Source organism: Thermobia domestica, chromosome 1 (assembly GCF_964235325.1).
Source record: "Thermobia domestica chromosome 1, izTheDome1.hap1.1, whole genome shotgun sequence".
In the NCBI taxonomy this organism is placed as follows: Eukaryota; Metazoa; Arthropoda; class Insecta; order Zygentoma; family Lepismatidae; genus Thermobia; species Thermobia domestica.
The window spans coordinates 305,750,792-305,771,958 of NC_137454.1; the positions used below are offsets into that span (position 1 = coordinate 305,750,792).

A 21,167-nucleotide genomic window follows, 5' to 3' on the forward strand; every position below is an offset into this window, starting at 1 on the left:
TCATTATTTTAATGAAGTGTTTTAACTGTATTCATGTACAAAGCTAATATGACGCTGTCAGAAATGATAATGAAATAAATTGGTAAATGGCACATTATACGGGAGGAAGGTCGAATTTATATTTTATGAATAGATAACATTTTTTAAAGAAATATATGCACAACACGCCTCTTCCGACACAGCCCCGAAACATTTCTTTTAGTGTATTACTAGCTGTCCCCTGACGCTCATATTCCTCCCTTCTCAAGTTGTAAATTGAAAGGGACAGAAACATCCCAGATAACCACACATTCAGGTTTCAGTTGACAGTAATAAAACTATGGGTAAGTAAATATGTTTTACAGGGTCACATTTTGCTATTTTTGTACCTTTCTCTGAATTCAACAATAAATTACAACTGTGGAAATACTGACTGGTTTTCATTGCTCCCACCATCGCTTCAACTAAAAAGAATAATTCCCTACGGTCCTTGAACCATCTCTATTTTCGTTCTTATTCTGTTCTTCAGAGGGAAGAATGAAATTATGCTAGATTTGGCCAAGATGCTAAAGTCAAGATGCTAGATGCTAAATGCATGTGAATTATGCTAGATCTAGCACCAAGATGCTAGATATGGCTTCACTGCTTTGGTTATCCTGTTAAGAGAGGCATTCGTCTTTTTTAAAAAAATATTATTCAGTCGTTTTTGACGGATGAAGACAAATACTTGTAGAAATTTTCGAGTGGTATTTTGCTGATTAAACATATTTTAAATATTCACGAAGGCTTTATTTTACCTTTACTATTCCTGATGTTTTAAACTCCACTCTGTTAATGATCACGATATTAAAAAAAAAAAAAAAAACATAATCCCTTATATTTCACTTCTGTTATTGTTGAGTTAATACTACTTGAACTAAAAGAGGTTTTTCCCAGAACACGATGACTAATACATGAATATACGAACATTCGTGTTTATCTGATTTTCTGTATAGATCTTCCTCAAAACACTCAAAGTACTGTGCGCGTAGTTCTCACTTTGATCGGTAGATGGCAGGCGAGCAAAGAAGGAAAATTCAGTTGCATGAAGACAGAGTGGCTCTCTATGGGCATTGCAGAAAGTTACGAGATCGAAAGAATGTGAGGCGTTATTCACAATGCACAAATTAATTCTTCTCCAAAATTTCGATTGATAGTTTCGCAATGTATCATTATGACAGGAGCACACCCACATGGGTGGTAAAGAGCGCCCATAAAGGGGGCCAACGTGGGGCCCTGCCCCCCTCCTTAGAGGAAATTGTGCTTCGGAAGATCGAAAACCCAATAGATATTTTAGAATAGATACCGCAAAATTTGAGACTGCGTTTGAAACGTCGCTTATACTTGCCCCCCTTGGAACCTTGGTGGGCGCCCTTGGGGGTGGTCCACCGGGTTCGGACCCCTCCCCAAACTTAGTTACTCCACAGACATTTCTACACTATCTTAAGAAAACTACGGTATGGTTGTTCTAGGAGAGGAATTGATATATCTTAAAGATTTGATCTTAAACTACATCTGTACTCTACCTTCTCTTTTAAAAACAATTTAGTTTTCTTATTTATTTTAAGAATTTAGGTGGCATTAGCTTAACATTACTATCGTTTTATCGGGGGTAGAACAATACCAGTTTTTTACTGCATAAAAGGAATAACCACTAGTGGTAGACCCCCAAGACTTCAGACTTTCCCCAGCAAAAATTTCTGGGGGCGCACCTGCATTATGAACATATTTTAAATTTGTAATCCGATCGTATATTTCTTTTAAAATAATATAGAATTTGAACATGAAACTTACAATCGTTTGTCTTGACGAGAAACGTTTCTTTTTAATTCAAGTAAGGCTTTATTTGCATTAAAACTGAAATTTCTTTATTCTAGCCTCAATTTAACTATACTAGATTCATGTCTTAGATTTCCCTTGGAGTTTAAAATGAGGGCATAATATTTCAGTGGTAGAGCTCTTATCTCTGGTGCCAGATTTCCCTGGTTCTATCCAGGCCCGTATCTCAGTGGGTCTAGGGAGCAGGCCCCCCTACATTTTTACTGGCCCGCCTTAAATTTTCACGATAGGCTTGCAAATAAACTATAATGTGGTGATGAACTAATGTAGTTGGATCGGGTCTCCCTCTAACTTCTACCAGGCCCCCATACATTTTGGTATGACTATGGGCTTGGTTCAATCCCAGGCTATTAAACCAATATTTATGGTAAACAACATCGCATCCGTGGGTTTTCCAGAAGTCCTGTCGTTTCTTCCCACATTTTCATTCCACCAATTCTTTTATAATAACTCGCTTTAATTCAGGGCAGGGGGGCGAGCGGGGCTACGGCCTCGGGCGCCGAAGTGCGGGGGCGAAGAATTCGGGAGAAAAACGAAAAAGGGTAGGAAAAATTGCTTGGAATATATGTATGGGGGCGCCGTCGTATACTCTCACTCCGGGCGCTGATTTTCCACGGCACGGCCCTGGTTTAATTAATTATCCGTCTTTTCTTAGCCTACAAAGCGTAAGTGTGGCGTAAAATAGAAAATGTATTTCATTTTTCGTTTATTGAAGTTTAACGTCCACAGAGAAAAAAACGCGTGTGGCGTGCATAAAAACGTTGGTTACATGCGTAAATCCTGTAGTTTTTGAACGTAACGTAGAGCCCTATGTAAAATCCTGCAGCAACCGTATAACTGAAAATGTATATTTTACATGTACTTTCCGTACAAGTGTTCCGAGTAAACGTACTTTCCAAACGAACGAAAGAACTGCATATAAGCGGTCAGGATCTCACATACAGATGGACGTATGTAACATATAAGTGACGTATGTAAAATACTTATACATACAGTATGTAATATACGGAAGATTGTTGGATGTCAGACATCCTGCAGCGGATTGATGTAACATCTAATCGGGAAAAAGGCAGTACGTATGTAGCATAGGGATCATGTATGATCCTTCCAGATTTCCGTAGTAAACATAAAGATCCGTATATTTGTCCAATATACTGCTGTCCAGACAACGGATTTTTCTCAGTGTTTTTTTTCAGCACCAAAGCTATATGAGACATGGACCAGAATTTAACGTGAAGTTGCAGCGATAAGGCTTTTCACTAATACATGGACATGATTTCCTCTCACCAAAGGCAAGAACACTATTTAGTTACAATTTATAAGCAGTTTAATTTACCAGAATTCCTTTATATATTTACCCTGTCCGTCCGTCCGTAAGAAACGTGATGATTTCAGATGATTTTCCCCGGGACGAGACTTTAAAGAAACAGAGGGTGAAAGAAGTACTGCAAAAATACTGGTTACCAGGTTCAGTCCGTTGGGAGAAATGACTCGGACAGATTTCCTAGGGCTACCTCATTATGGATGCGCACGAGACGAGTCGAGACAGTCTTTTCCTGACTAAATTCGAGTCGAGACACGGTTCTTCCAATAGAGAAATATACATTTTTCGAGTCGAGACATCACTTTTACATCACATTTTCCAGACCAGACAGCCACAAATCTTGTCTCGTGCGCATCCCTATACTTCATGAAATCATCACTGTTCAGAAAAAGAAAACTTACAGCTACTTGATGGTTCACGCCAATTTTGGTTAGGATATAGAGGGTCTGAATAATGGAAATCGAGCTCTTTGCTATTCAAACCGGAAGTGATTGAAATCAAGCACATCCAGTTTTACGTTTATCACTATAGAACAAAAACAAAATAGCGAGATGATCGATTAAGCGTCCCAAGACTATATTTCTCCTCTATGATTAATTAATTCTCTACTAAAACAGAAAGTGATATATGAACACACCACAATTACGGTTTCAATTGATCTACATAGGGCAAAAACAACAAGAGATAACAAGTAGCAATTTCCTGCAATCAATTGAGAGTGCCATTTTCTCCCTTAACCCTCGATTCAAACCGGAAAAGAGAAAAAGACTTCCGGTTTTAACGTTGCTCGCCATAAAATAAAAACTGTAATAGTAAGGAGCGATTTTGTATAATTAATTAAACGTTCGGAGAATATATAATTTCTCTCTCTCTCTCTCTCTCCTAAAAGCGATTTGATTTGATTTTAGCGCCCCGTTCAGCAGACTATATCAGACATGGTCCTACAGCTTAACGTGGAATCCGATCCACATAAGCTTCTGTGGGGAATCGAAACTCGATAAAGGCGCGTACGCTAACCGCTTAGTCACGAGTGAGCTCTTTACTAAAACGAAAAGTGGCAAAATTCACCAGTTTCGGTTTTAACGTTGATCGTTATAGAGTAGAAACGGTAACAGATACTGAAAAGCGGTTAATAGAAAGGTTTCCATATGCACACTTTCGTTCCCTATACTTGGTTTGAAAACATCTTGGTCTACCTTTATATTGAAATACTCTAATAGAATTTTCGTGTGTAATCTCCGGATCACTGTAGAATTAAAGCATTAGTAGATAGAGAATGATTCAGTTTTAACCCCTTGTGTAGAAGCTACATGTCATGAAAATGTGGATGTCATGAAAATGTATCTGTTATTAAGAATATGTTAATCTTGGAGATGCTGAAATGTGTTAGTAGATGCAAGGCAAGAATTAGTTCTACCATTTTTACTTAGGTGACAGCACCTTACTGACAAAAAAGAAAAAATGTATTGTTTGTAATCTCACTGTGAAAAATTCATTTTCCAAATCTCTCTTATTTTTTACTAGTTGGCAAAATAATAATAATATTGTATTATAATGCCGCAAACAACAGAAATAGAAAAAAGGGAAAAAAGTAACATACATAACACGTAATGAAAAATGAAGATCAACTAAATCAAAATAAGTTCATTGTCGCGACGTACAGTTCAGATTCAATGTGTTAAAAAGCCAATGTTATGTAAATAATAGTCACTGTGAAAAACGTATCCAAAGATTTTCTTCTGTTTGTAAATTCTCTTTAAACCCCAATAGTTATTACAGCGCACATAAATATTAAAATAACAGTTCATTTTCATTTTAAAGCATAATAATAATAGCAGCTAAATCCAGTACTTGAAAATAATAAATACAAACTCTACTCGAATAGAGAAATCAGAACACATTTAATGGTACCTGCAAACAGATCTAACATCATTATTAGCAAATGAACCAAGAGCAATCCTCGTAGACGTAGCAGTACCATTGACTCGTACAACATTCAGTACGAAAATAAACAAATATAAAGAGCTGGCGGACGAAATCAAAAACTTATGGACATGTCAGAAAGACACAGTAGGACCAATCATTATCTCAACCTGCAGCAGTTGTCCCTAAAAATACTGTGAGACAAGTTGAACAGATAAACGCAAAACATCTCCTAACAAATTTACAAAAATCAGTTATACTGGACACTGTGATATGGTCAGAAAGTTCTTTGGAGAAGACCTCTTCAAATAATCTGCACTTGCCGGAGACGGCCGTCAGATTATTAAGTTAATCCGGTTTAAACAGAGATACAGTAATAATAATAATAATAATAATAATAATAATAATAATAATAATAATAATAATAATAATAATAATAATAATAATAATAATAATAATAATAATAATAATATCTACTTCGGGTAATCAACTATCAGAATTTTTTTTCTCTCATCATTTTCACATAAACAAAAGATAGTGCCGAAACCTTCCCTGAATGAGCGAAGTGGTTTCATATTTTGAATTAAGAGAACACGGATTTTCACCTACCGTACAAGCAGAATTGAAGTAGAAACATGCAAATAAACTACATTTTCTATGGCGTGCTCTAAAACTTTTAACAGGCAAATATCTTAAATGTTGACAAGTTAACAAGCGCTCTAATTTCGTTTGCTGTTCGGTGGGTGCACAGGACTTTTGTTCTGGGAAAACGCAACACATCTAAGTTTCGTGGAAGGATGAACCTCTTGAGAAACTTCTCGTTTCAAATTTAATTCGCAGCAAATGTTACGGAATCGCGTGTTTTATTTTGCATTTTAAGATAAACGAACATTGAACCTATGCTGTACATTTATTTCTAACCTTTATGTAATTAATCAAAACAGCTTTTATTTGTGATTTAAAGTAGTGGTTCTCAACCTTTTTTCACTAAAGACATACTTTACTGAACTCTCGCGACATTGCGCCACATTTATTTACTTTTTATTATTAATAATAATATAAATTATAATAGCGTAAGTCTAAAAGTTTTTACAATGATTCTATATAGTACTGAACATTGTTGCTGTTGTTGGAGGCGTTGACTGGTACAATCTATTTCAAAATTGATTTTATCTACTTGTTAAGTATTTCATGATTTTCAGATTCTAAAACTTCGCGACACACCAGATGAGAACCACTGCTTTAAGGTACAATATTATAAAGGACATTTTGTTTGTTTAAACTTAATTTGTGTTTGTAGTTTGGAAGAATCTATACACAGTCCATAAAATAAACTGATTTACACCACTGAATTATTGAGAATATCTGATAAAATATCTAGAATTGAAGATATAGTTTTGACAGCAATGAAAAAAAAGCATTGTTTTCGTTTTTTTTTTACTACACAGTGGTTTTATTTCGCAGAATATTCCTCTCCATTCTTTGGAACTTCTCAGCTTCATATAAAAATTTATACGAAAGTACAGAGTGTAATTAAAGGCCGCGGTGGTTCAATGGTAGAGCGTTCAACTCTCGTGCATGGGGTTCTGGTTCGAACCCAAGTCACATCAAGTGAACTTTGTGGTGGACAAACACCGTGTGGGGGGCTTTTCGCGGGGTTCTCCCATTTCCTCCCGTTTTCTTCATTCTTCCATTTTCATCTATTTCTTACCATCGTCGTCTCCTTTAACCTAGCCGGCATAATCGTGGGACGTAAAACTGAAAGATTTCATTTCATTTTTACAGAGTGTAATTATCATATAAAACCAGTAAAGACATTTCAATGTGTAATTACCACATAAAATCGGTACTAGACATATAGACATTTCAACATTCATAGGAAGTAATTTAATCTAACATAGTGTAACCTACTAATTTGTAACCATAACTACTGAAACTACTCTACACGGATGAAACGACCATGTGATCATACCTTCACCAATACTTCCTAATTTTTGTGCGTTGGGTCGGGATCATATTTGTTCCCCCGTAGCTACCCATATGCAAACACTCTTTTCTATGAAACATTTTTTCATACATTTGTATAAATATAGTGTCCTCCGGCACATAGCTATATTATATCAACTCCTTTAAACTAAAGTTTATCAACAATATATCTCCATAAATTTGGCTTATTATGGATTCACTAGCTAAACTTTCGTATTTACAAAATAAACCACCTCATAAAATCATATATTTAAAGTGCATTTCCCAAAATTTCCTAATTATTATACCTGCATTTTCCCAAATTATTCTATTTTCGGTACTTTGCCTAAAATCTTCCTATTTATATAATTTAACTCAACATTAACGATTCCATTAAAAGGAACAGGTACTTAGAATATAATACCGTATCTAGCAAGTATTTACAATACTAATACTTTCTACCCAACAAATCTTGTTTTATTTCATTTCTAGTCCAACACTACCTAGGCACACTGTGCCTAACGAGAAAGATAAATTCCTTTAAGATACTTTTGGATAGATAAAGTGAAAAAAAATCTTTAAAGAAACGAAACGAAATCTTTCACTTTAACGTCCAACGATTCTACCCTTTAAGCTAAGACATAAAAATGATGATGAAATAATTGGTGGAATTATAATGTGGGAGGAAACCGAGTTCCCGAGAAAACCGTGGACACGATGTTGTCCACCACAAACTTATTTGGCCTGGGATCGAATCAGGGAACCCACGTACCAGAGATAAGCGCTTTACATATAGAAGAAAACGTATGTGGTGCATGTAAAAACGTAGATTACATACGTAGTTTCTGTAGTTTCTGGTTGACTATAGCCTATGAACAACCTGCAGCAAACTTATAACTGAAAACGTATGTTTTGTAATACTTTCCGTATAAATGTTCCATCTGTACGTACTTTCCGTATAAAACAAAGAACTGTATACGGTACGGATCTCACATACAAATGGACATACATAACATATAGCTGGCGTATGTAATACACGGAAGACTGTTAGATTTCAGACATCCTGCATATCATGATGCAAATCTAAGCGAAAAAAAAAACAGTAAGAATGTAGCATATGGATAGCATATGCTCCGTACAGATTTCCGTAGTAAACATATGGATTCCGTATATTTGTACAATATACCGCTGTCTGGATAACGGATTTTTCTCAGTGTACCACTGAGTTATTGTTTCTCGTATGAAGTGAAAGGATAATATAAAATGAGATCTTAGAGAAGCGAGTAATATCAATGCTAATTATATATAAGATTAGCAAGTTGTAAAAGCCACTGAAGCACTTTTATGTCTTCAGGGATAAACTCTTTGATTTCTTAATCAATGAGGCGAATCAGACAACATAATCTTGAGGGTCACATTCGAAAAGTCTTTAACTTTGTAATTTATATAATGTAATCACTGGTTAGTGATTTAAAAAAAAAATAAAACTTCGCTTGTCCCTTCAACATTTTAGCTGAAGGCTATATATGTATTATTTATGAGTGAAATGTTTTAAATCGATTTCTACATTCGTCAGACGAGAATGCGTTTATTCTGTTTGTCCTTAGCAATGAATACAAATAAGCGTTGTTCTATCAACAAAAATTAAATCAAGAAACTCGTGTTCACTCTGTCCTGTTATATAAACATGAAGTCGATCATATTGTTTATGCGGGTTAGCGAACGAGTAGGCTTCGGATGTGTGAGCAACCCTGCTTCCTTTGTGAGAAGATAAGCGGCTTGATTAAGTGTCTCGTGCTTCGCTTTGCATGTTTTAAAACACTGGAAAACCACTCGCGTGTTGTATTGACTAAAAGGACTCACTTGACTTCTCTCAAGCGATGCTACTTAGGATTATATTACTTCTCTTTTCAGTTAGCAAATGGACTTTCGAGTTAGTGGTCAAGTAATGGAAATCAAGTGTTGCAACTATGCGATATTTTTCACTACTAGTATTTATTATCAAGTCTGGTTTCCAAACTATCTGGTGCCAGCATTAAAAGATCACATCTAACGATACGCTTCACCACGTCTGTATTGAGATGCTCCATATTAGAATTTTTAGGATAAAAATCTTTAAAGAAAGGCTTGTCCTGTAAGTCGAAAGCATTCAGCTTGTGAAGGGAGAATAAGGTACAAAGAAATATTTTTTTTTCGTTAAATGAAAGATATCTTTCTCATTACTTTCATTAGGACGGCTGTGATTTGAGGTCTTATACAGATTACTGGTTAAAGAGCTTACTTCTTATTTTTCCGGTAGTTGCTGTGTTTGTCTTGTTTACGGGCATTCGATGTATGGTTGAATTTACCTATCTTTCAAAGGCTTTCTCAAGGGGATAAAATGTGACTTTAACACTCATTTGATGGTAAACGTGATACGTTTCTCTCAATAAGTTGGTGGGGAAAATATCAATCCAATGGTAAATGATAATTTTACTTACAAAAAACTAACATAATATCTATCAGATTAGATATTAGATTAGAACTCGTTAATCTCACGATATCAAAACTCTTCACCTTCTCAAAGAAATATCCTTACTTTCAATAGTAACAAGCATTTGAATGTGTAACAAGGTAAATTATTAGATTTATTTTGTCCCTAAATGTTTTGTTTCTCCTTGAAATTACATTGTATCAGTTGAGAATTATTGCTGAGACACACGTAAAGATCTCATTTTCGTGCCCTTCGAAGACAAGGCGTCGCTATGTTAGACATGCTTTTTCTTACTAGCTAGTGCTTTGTATATTCAATATGTTCTCCTCGTTTCTAGTATAAAATATTGATTTATCCGTGGAAAAAGTTAAGAAAACGCTTGTCGCTTGCTACTGAGACTTAATCAATAGTGTAAATTAGAACAAAAGATGAATAATTTCTCTCAGCGACACATTTAAGTGGGTGATGGGACAAGGTCTTTGCGTTTCATCTATCATGAAACACAACGGCATAAAAATAGAGAAATCTCACTTCAGTTTTACTTTGTTTTTTAGAATATTTGTGTAATATTTAACAGAAGTTAGAACCACAATTAATAACAGAATTAATTTGTAATTTATTGTGGGCGTTATTAAGAACATGATTCAATGTCAGATTCAAGCTCTAGTATTGTTAGTTCAGAATTTCTCAATAGATTGCTTATGATTGAGCTATAGCCTTTGTGTGAGCCTTGTGAGTGTATATGAAAAGAAAACTATTAATTTTCTAAACCCAAGAGCAATTAAGTGGATAGCACGGTGGCTGAGTGATGGAGTGCATACATCTAGTGTAAGAGATCTCTGGTTCAAACCCAGTCCATGTGATTTTATGGTGGATAACATCGTGTTCTTGGGTTTTCTCGAAGATCTCCCGTTTTCTCCCACTTCTTCCGTTTCTTCCACATTCTTATTACCGAGTTCTTTATTCCACTAATCATCCATCTCCATTAGCCTATAGAACGTAACCATGGGAAGTAAGGCTGAAAGGTTTCACTTCATTTCTAGGACCACTTAGCAATCTAAATCCTGCCCCCCGTTTGAAGAATGGGCATTCTGAAAACAAGCGACGACAAAGAAGCGGTGGTTACGAATAACTATTAATTACTAACTTCCTGGAGAAAAAAAATGAATTTGACCAATGACATACATACCGGTACATACGTCTTTGCGAGAAGTAGAAAGAGGTGAAAATAACGAAATGCAGCTTTAGTTTGCTTGATCAAAAGTGTTTGCTGCTAGCAGAATTCCACTTCTCAATAATATACATAGATGCCATTATATGACCCGAGTTTTATACATTAATCTGTGTAAATTCAAGAAAATATGCAATGTATCCAAGTATTAATTTAGAGAATTATGAAGTTGATTTAATGTATTGAGGTAATTAAGAAGATAAATAAATCAATAAAGGTACCGAACTAAATAACAGCAATGGGAATTTATTTAGTGATCACACACATTAGTCTATTATAAAAGCTATGTAGCTGGAGCCCTTTGTAGACTGTTAAACAAGGGACTGAAAGAGAAACTATATATTCTTCAAAACAGATACATAGAAATTTAACCATTTCCTCACCTGGCTAAAAATAATGATCATTTCTCTTGTGTCTTCGCTTTCGCACCCTTTTCAACGCATGATTTAGTTTCTGTATGTTAATGCTAAAGAGATGCATTATTATGTTTTTTTTTTTTAAAATTTTTCCTTAATATAGAGCAATAAAATGTAGGCAATATCCTTACTGCGTTATTCATTGTGTGTGTGTGTGTGTGTGCATATGTTTGTTGACTTCGGGTGTTCAAAGTGGAAAAAAGCAGATGCGGTATGTTTAATTACGATTTTGACTCGACATACTGGCTTTCTAAATGTTGAAATGCAATGATGGTATGTTGCCCAAAAGATTGCATTTCTATTCTTATAATGGATCAAAACAATGGAAGAACTCTTCGTAGTTACGGGTGGGCTATAGAGAGGCTTTGCCCTCGCCTGCAACTTTCTGCGAATCATAATAAATGTTTCCATGTGTTTTATTACAGAGAGTTACACACGAAAATGCTCTAAAACGGTTTTTTATATTAACAATTTTTAAACAATTTTCTGCCGGTAAACGCCCGAACTTCTCACTCGACTGAGGTATTCCAGAACCCCGGAAGCGTGTTATCCAATTATTAAAAAGACGCAGAAGTACGTTTTAATGAAAGTACATAAGCTCCATCAATTTAACACAGCAAACAATAACCGAACACAAGCAAAATAACAGATTTTTTTTTGATTGCATAAGCAAAATAACAGATTTTTTGATTGCATAAACTACATTTTTTTCTAGTAAACACCGAACTCAGTTATGCGTTTCTTTACCATTGTAGACAAGCGAACAATACTTTCCGATTTCAGTTTAAACGAGCCGCCTCATACACTACGCCTTTTGTTTGGATTGGGCCCATAAGTAATTTCTCTCCGCCATTGACCCTTATTTACAACCAACACAACTAACACGAGTTCTTCTATAGGAGCAAGTGTGAATTTCTTTGTAGACAACTCTTTTTAAAAACAAAAGATAGGGAAAATGTGTATAACAAAAATGTCGGTGTTATCAACTGAGAAATTATCTCTATATAAGAAATAAAATCTTCGACGTGCAAAGCAATTCGCCAGTTACTGTGTATAAAAATTGATTCATTAACGGTATATTAGCACCTGCTGTTTTGCAGTGACGGTATGTCTTGATTACTGACAAACCAGAGGTGGTATGGTATGTTTTCCTCACTGAGAAACCGGAGGCGGTATTACATACCACCGCATACCGTCTTACTTCGACCACTGCTTTCACCATTTCAACCTGTCACATTGGTTTGGAATCAACAAGTGCCGTATTTCAAAGTGTCATCTGAACATTTTTCTGGTGGCAAAAGTCATAGAAAATTTTAAGCAAAATGGCAGAATTTTCCTAATATATAAAGCAATACTATTTGTCATTTGCGCTCTTTAACTAGAATTTAATTTAATTTTCATTTGATTGGAAAATAGAAATGGTAGGAGAACCATCTTGTATTTACAATCAACCCAAATATTAAAAAAAATATATATCATTTTAGTTAGCATAATACTTTTTCGCTCATATCAAAAGCTATCAGGAAACGTATTTTTGGTTGAAGAACACACTATAAGTTCTGGAAGACTTATCACACCGCTAAAATAAAGTAAAATAAAGTTCAACGACAGCAGCTGCACGAATCAGGCGATTCTTGCTATTCGTCTGTTGGCGCTAGTAATATTTCCCATTGTTAGTTGAAGCGACTGCCTACGTGACCAGCGAGAGCGAAGCGCGCATGAGCTAGCTCTCTTGAGGGTTTCCAACTCCAGCAACGACCGAGAAATGGTTGATCATTTCAGTGACCGGGGAGTCGGGTTCTCATCCCGTCATGGAAAAAACGCAAGAGGAACCTACAAGAGATTCAGGTGACGTTCAAGTGGAATTCGAGGTCACGTTGCCGCTCTCATCACTTCGGTCCCCGCCATGCCACAGTCACTCCATGTGGAATCTCCAATGGTAAGCGGATCTTCTTCTCTTTTTCACAAACAACACTTTTGTAATGAATAAGTGCTGGCAAGTTAATGAACTAATAGCAGCCGTTGCACGCTTTGAGCATCACATTTCTTGCTGAATGTGCACAGTAGTATGATCCTCTTCCCCTTTTCCCTTGAAAGATAGTTATGTTTGTTTATCGAAGGAAAACTTCTTGTAGTTTGTCTACTTTTTTTTGTTTCCTACATACAATTACTAAACCAGTGTCTGTAATTAAATGTTATTGTTTTAAAATTAGAGTGTCTGATTTAAAAAAAAAAGATCCGTACCCTGCATTGAAGAGAACTTTGTATTTGTGTCCAGGAGAAGCCCATTTTGGCTCGCATATTCCTGAAATGTGTTTATTCCTACCAGATGATTGATAAGATAGTGTATTTAATAAAAGTGTGGATGATTTTGTTTACAAATGGTTTCTTAAAGTTTCCTTATGAAATGAAATGAACTTTCTAATTTTTCGTCTCACAGTAATGCTCTTTAGGCTAAACGAGACGAGTGATTAATGGAAGTCAGGAGTGATGAAATAATTGGTGGAATGAGAATGTGGGAGATAACGGGAGACCCCCAAGAAAACCAACAGTCACAAGGCTAGTCAGTACATGTGCTAATAGTGCTTGTTAAATTCCTGCTTCGAGTACACGCTGTTGAGATCAGACGTAAATTCGGTTTCGTTCTAAATCTTAAATTCCATTAATGTATTGCTTTCCAGAATGCAATGCTAGTATATTAGTCGAGAAATTATGACTCTCCTACCTTGGGATTGAAATGAAAATATTGTAATTAAAATACGATATTTAAAAGAAATATACGTTTCTAACAATATAATTTACACTTTAGACTTGCAGAACACACAAGCTAGCAAATAAATATCAGTTCAAAACAATTTAATGTAAGGGCAACTACTGATTAATCTGTGAAAATACAACAGCACACCGTAAACACTTCCTAAGCTTGCCAAAGTGTTAGAAGTAGCAGTTGCCTGCAAATAGTCCCTACTTCTGCGCGTTTGGCGCTTTTACCCTCTGCACTATTCAACTGTCTCCGCTCGTTGTTGGAACTCCCGGGTGACTATATGGTTAGCGTACGCGCTTTGGACGCGGGAGACCCGAACTGAATTTCTGGTGCGAGATCACGTAGTTTGAATCCCACATTAAACTGTAGGTTAAAGTCTCATATAGCCTGGGTGTTGAAAGGGACGTTAAATTCTAACTCAACTAACAAACAATCCACTCGCTGCTGCTTTTATTAGGTTCGAAAACTCCCAGGTGGGTTACGGAAGTTAATTTCTTGTGCAAGTTATTTAGTAAAAATGAAAATTCACGAATAAGAGTTTTCAAGGTAGAGCAAATTTTTGAAAAAGAAATACCCATATATCCATGTATGCTGGGCTACTTTCAATCCGCACCAATACAACGTAATTCATTACTGACAATATTAATAATAGCAATAATAATTAATTCATTTTCATTTATGTCCTTTGTCAATTAAACATACGGCTTAATTTGAAATCCGAATCACTGTAATGCGTTCGATGCACTCCCCTGAAAATCAAACTTGGGATCTCATGGAAAAGAGGCACGCTTGTTAGCGACTAGACAAGCGAGGAGGCTATATTATTATTATTATTATTATTATTATTATTATTATTATTATTATTATTATTATTATTATTATTATTATTATTATTATTATTATTATTATTATTACTACTACTACTACTACTACTACTACTAATAATAATAATAATAATAACGAAGTTTAATATCATATTAAAATATAATACTATATTATTTGTTATGAATTTTTTGTCATGACAAGTCGCAAATTCTATCATGGCTTAGATAGGACCTCCCATTCCGCCCTTGTCAATTCGAAATGTATGGTTGCTCTAATAATAATAACTTGATTTTGTTAATAATAATTCATTTATGTGGCAAAGTTTCCTTATCGAAATTAAATATTGTTCTCTGCACTGTGGAAAATTCCATAACTCACTAGCATTTATGAAAAGTGTGTTTCGATGAAAAAAAAAAATCTCCTTGAATAGCTGCCACTGAAGATCGATTCTGATTTCCTGCAAAAGAAATACATTTTTTTTAAAAAAAGCCGTAGTCTTTCTAGAATTCTCACATGAATAATAAAAAATATTTTCCATAGAATCGTCATGCATTAAAATTCTCAATTCTCTTCACGAATAATGCAGATTCATATACTGTATTTGAGGGTCAATTTAAGAAGTAAAATATAATTAATTAATTGGAGTTTAATATCTCTATCAGCACCCAGCGTATAAATGACATACATATTTTGTATGAGCTGCTTTCTACTAAAAAAAAAAAAAAACTCTCACGATTTGATTCTTGGTGAGAAACTTGGTAATTGAAGTTAAATTAGAACACATGTACCGTACTTCTCTCACAATTTATCTGAAGAAAATAAGTATTAAACAAGATTATACTATTGACAATGTTAGTGTTAAAAAATGTACAAGAACCCTCCCTGCTGGTCTAGTGCTAGTGCACGCAACTTTGCTTCAAGGAGCCCCGGTTCAATTCCAGGCGGAAGAACCTTGAAATTTGGACAAATTAGAGTAGTTCAGAGTCCACCTTTATCTGTAGATTCATGTCTTGCCTAGTCTTGGTGCTGAAAAGGATACTAGACTCCAATGGGATATAAGTAACCAAAATCTAAATCGCATAGATCTTGTCGACAAGCTATCTTTTGCGAACACTTTGCTACTGTTACAAAAATTGATTAATTAATAAAATATTAATTAAACAAATAATACAGAATATAATAAATAAATAAATCCAAGGAATGTTCTATAGGTTTCCAAAAATAAAAAAAATGATAACATTAGCCACTTAAAGCGCAATGAAATTGTACAAATGTTTCTAAAAATTAGATTATTGATGATCTCTGTAATCTATGACTTATTAACGAGGAGCAGAAAGTGCTGAAATTGCGCAACTTTCCATTGTGACGTTGCCAACAACAGAATTCAGAAAATTATGGTGAATTTTGGGCCGGAATAAAATGTAAAAATGCCATTTCTCTCTGAGATACCTGTATATTATTCTAATATGTGTAAAACACTTGCAAAATATATATATTTACAAAATATACTTACAATACATTTCACATTTACAACTTGAATCTTTGGAATTTACATCCTACAGCTTTTTAAAATTTCATACGTGCTTTCTCAAGGTTTATTTGTGAATTGCTAAACTCAGCGTATTTTCTCATGATAAAGTTGTTTCTTTTGACTTCTGTTGATCTTTAAGCCTTTGAAATCCTTTTCACTATAAACATTATTTTCAGGAATTTTATGTTTGAATTTCTACCAAAACAGAAAGCCAACAGGCGAAAAAAGAAAACTTCCATTTGAAGTAACTATCTTTTCATCTACTTTTTGATACTGTATGTGAATCTCGTTTCAATATTAACGAATGTAAAAATGTTATACTTACTTGACAGTTTTCTTGCATGTAAGAAGATATGTAAGTTTCATCATCAACAAAGACATTTTTTTCTCCTTCAACTGTTATCTGGCTCTACTTCTCAACCTCTCAAAGATGATTTTACAAAGTATAGGCCCAACTGACTGACATAAATACTAGTATAGCTTACATCACTTAAAGTATAGGCCCAACTGACTGATATAAATACCAATATACTTAACAAAGTATAGACGCAACTTACTGGCATAAAAATACTAATATAGACTTATATTACTGAAAAAAGTAAAGGCTGATATAAAAATACTAATATAGACTTACATCACTTAAAAAAATATAGGCCCAACTGATTGACTTAAATACTACTATAGACTTACATCATTTAACAAAGTATAGGCCCAACTGACTGACATAGACACCAATATACTTAACAAAGTATAGGAACAATTAACTGGCATAAACATACTAATATAGGCTTACATTACTTCACAAAGTAAAGGTCTAACTGACTGGCACAAAAAAACTAATATAGGCTTACATCACTTAACAAAGTATACACTGAACTTACTAATATAAAATACTAATATAGCTTTACATCACTTAACAAAGTATAGGCCCAACTGACTGATATAAATACTAATATAGGCTTACATCACTTAACAAAGTATGGGCCCAGCTGACTGGCGTAGATATTAATATAGGCTTGCATATTTTGACAAAGTGTAAATCCTATTGACTAGCATAAACACTAACATAGATTTGCATCACTTAGCAAATCTATAGGTCAAGCTGACTAGCAAAACTGCTAATGTAGATTTTTGCATCACTTAATGTAGAGGCTTGCCTACTCCTAAAAATTATTTATCCGTCAATTTAAATTCAATCTTGAAAGTTTTACTAATGTTAAAGTGAAACTGACCCTTTTGGGTGACTTTTTAAAAACATGATTTTTTCCCATGGCAATAGGTTATTTATTTCTTTTTATTGAGTACATAGCGTTTGAGAAGACATTTTGTATTCGATCGCGAAATTCTCAAATTGTTATTGCTAATGAAAGTTCTTTGTGGGTCTCGCAGTACAGGCAACATTGGAAGGCAAGGAACATTTTCTGATACTTCAGTATGAGAATGTCTTGCTTGATTTGGCTATTCTGCTAAGGGATAATAAGGCAAAGCAAGTACCGAAATGTTAATGCTATACTTTACAAACAATTATATCAAAGAACATTTCACTAAATAATTTTCTTCAGAAATTTTATATATTGTATGTGTATCACTGTAAACATGCATATAACAGTGATAACTTAAATATGCCCTTGCTATCCAGCATTTTGTATTTTTTTCTTCAGAACTAGTATCAACTCAAACACACTTTTGACCTGATAGCGACTTGCGTTTTTGAGACTATTTTTAATAGTCGAAATGCTCATAGTAATGGCAGCAACATTTCACTTTTTATTTGCGCAATTTCCAATTTTGTCGTTGGCTCATTAAGGCTTGCTCTGTGACAACAGGTAAAAAAATGAAAGTGTGCCCGATTTCAGTGTACCGCTACTTACTACAAAGCCTTAATTTCTCCTATAATAAAATACTGTTTGCCTTTTTGGTCTATGGCTTATCCCACATCTTCCCAAATTAGACAGTTCTCAATTTCTTTTTAGTTAACGTTCTTCTGAGAGCTTCTAAGCTATTTTGATCAGTAACAATTATCATCAAATTGCTGAGTATAGCGTCATATTGAACTCGTCTCTAAAAACCTAAAATTTTGTTTTTTTTCTTAAAATGATTAATGAAAAATAAAACTACTACTCTTTGATTCTATCAGTAAGTTTTCAGTTGCAATAATCCAAAGGTCACTCAGGTTCAGGCTCCCTATTGAATTTGGAAGATTTCCACCTACTGTACCATAAATATGTTTACTACTGAAAGGATTTTTAGATCCACATCGTGCAAGATTAAGTTGTAGATATTGTTATGTAAAAAGTTTGTTGTAACTGTAATTATACAAGCAACTAAATAAATGTATAATTTTAAAAAGTAGGTTCGTTATACGCACTGGCAGAATCTAGTGTAAAAGTACACCAATAATGAACATTTTTCGTCATTTATAAAACAAAGTGTAATTTGATATAGTCGGTAATTAATTCAAGATTGGTTAGAAAGTAAGGAAAATGTAGGAGAGTTTCATAGTGCATTTCATTAAATCTATATAACATATGTATTGTACTTATGGATTTGCGCTAATACTCGTACTTATAAGCCTGTCATATTTCTTTCATGAGAATACGGGACACCTTCGATTCGACACCAATTTTCCAACACAATCTTATGAACTGTAGTTCTGGTTATGAACAACAGCATGATATGTGAAAGTTCCCTCAGCTGCAGCTACTTTCCTCTCTTCATTTCCTGCAATTAATTGTATGGAGTAAAGGTATTTACGATACAACTAGAGAAGAATCGCCTTAAAAACTCGAGATGACGTCGTATAAAAATGTTTTACGGGAAAACAACATGCAAATAATCTGGTTTCATTTAAATTAGTGATACAATCTACCTTCAATATTCTTCGCGCATTTATTAATATTTATTTACGTGGCTGTATTTACCAAAATTACGTTTGTCAATTTAATCTGATGAAAAGTTGCTGATTTTTATCCTTGCGTCGTGTGTGATTGTCAGGGCTGCATTTACACATTTCTGAGCCCTGAACCAAAATACAATTCTGCGCCTCTAGCCTGTTATTTATACTTTCTCTTAACTTCCACCGTGTCCAATGGAAAAAGTAGCATGGCAAATTTGTCAGTCAACTTGATCGTTCAACCTCGTTGCTTTCACAAATTGGAAGAAAACGTTCACTTCGGTTTAGGCATTCTCGTCGATGCAAAATTGGAACACTTCACTGGTAATGTAGGCTTTATCAACAATAGCTCAGCTGGTGCACTTTATCAAAGATTCCAGATCCCCTTGACTGCCGACGGACAGCTGCAACTCTGCGCTGCGAGTTGGCTTACTCGCTGTGAAATCAGAGAGAGTGATCTGATAACTTGCTCCAAACTGTTACATGTCACAGCTTACTGTTCATTCACTACTAACAGAGTTCCTAGACAATGTTAAAAGTTTTTCATTTTTCACTTTTCGATAAGCTAAAATTGAGAGCAGAAATGGAACGGGATTAAAATACGGGACGTTTGCCTGTCCCGACTAAATTTTCTGGGGACGCGGGACACTCGGGTCCAAAAATCGGAACTGGCCCGTTTTTTACATGACGTATGGCAGCTTTGTCGTACTATCATTAGCTACACCTTGAATGCTAACCAGCACTACAACTATGTTTATTTATTTATTTATTTGAAAGTAGACCTATGCAGACTTAAACCTATAATATATCTTCTTAACTTAAATAATTCATTATAACATGAACATTGCATGGAGGAGAATAAAATAAATAAAAATGATAAAACATAATTCAGAAGAAATAGAAAAAAGAAAGAAAAAAAGTGTTATCGAGCCATAAGAAAAAAATATAAGCAAATGAGTTAACGTACAGTAACAAATCAAATGAGTTCAAATACAGTAACAAATCATACACGACTACTATAATTATTCATAAAAATGATAAATAAAATAACTCTGAAAATAAGTCTATTCTACAAATCCTATTATTCAACTTATATTTTGTGAGAATTCTTAGGTGAATAGGTATGAGTTGACACTTTAGACCTATATATCCTATAAAATATTGATTTCTGGAACAATATGTTGGTACATAGAAATGGATATATTGCAACAATGTTGAATTGAACTATCAATGAATTCTATTTGTCAACATACTTCTTAAAATAATAAGTGAATTTACAGATCTTTTGTCCTTTAAACTACTTAGGTTCAACAACGACTACAGAAATAAAATAAAGTTGACAAATAAGTTGTGGAACCTGACCTAAATGTTTTATAATATACAGGGTGGTAGGTAACTTCACCGACAAACTTTGGGAGGTGATTCCTTATATGAAATGAAAAAAAAAAAGTTCTTATAAATATAGATCGAAAAACGTCTCATTTCAGAGTTATGAACCGCCGAAAATTCGAAAAATTATGTTTCGAAACGCCCTGCCTTAGAAACTATAGGACCTATAACAAGCGGTTTAAGGAATTATACATCAACTAGTATGCGAACTATCTAAATATCCATGTTTTACCACCCTCCGTTATGGGCGAAACGAACGCGTTATTAGTAGGTAAAGGAGTATCCCTATACCTCATTTTCCTTTTTACAGTTCGTCACAAACAACTCACCCTGAAGAATAAACTCCCCTTCTGGAATTTTCCAGAGAAATGACTTATACCTTGGTATATAGGGTTGTTAATGAAATATTGATGTATGAATTTAAATAAAATCGTTAGAAGGTTTTGGAGAAAATCGGAATTTTCAATTTTCACTCTTCAGTAACTACCCGTAATTTTGAGGGTAGGAAAAAACTCAAGAAACACCCCTAGGGATTCTTTTATAAACTTTTAATGCGGATATATTGAATGGTGTGTT

The 21,167-nt window shown here is 34.5% G+C and overlaps 1 protein-coding gene across 4 annotated transcripts in view; it reads left to right on the forward strand.

The window, feature by feature from the left end:
• Window positions 1-21,167, forward strand: part of kat-60L1 (katanin p60 ATPase-containing subunit A-like 1) — a 322,513-nt gene that overhangs the window by 132,146 nt on the left and 169,200 nt on the right. The window contains exon 1 of one of the 4 annotated variants that reach the window (XM_081727150.1): window positions 12,962-13,128. The exons of the other annotated variants lie outside the window; for them this stretch is intronic. Within the exon in view, the coding sequence (XP_081583276.1) occupies window positions 13,001-13,128 (128 nt within the window). The 5' untranslated portion in view covers window positions 12,962-13,000. Of the gene's footprint in view, window positions 1-12,961; window positions 13,129-21,167 lie in introns of those variants that run through there. 4 annotated transcript variants of the gene reach the window in all.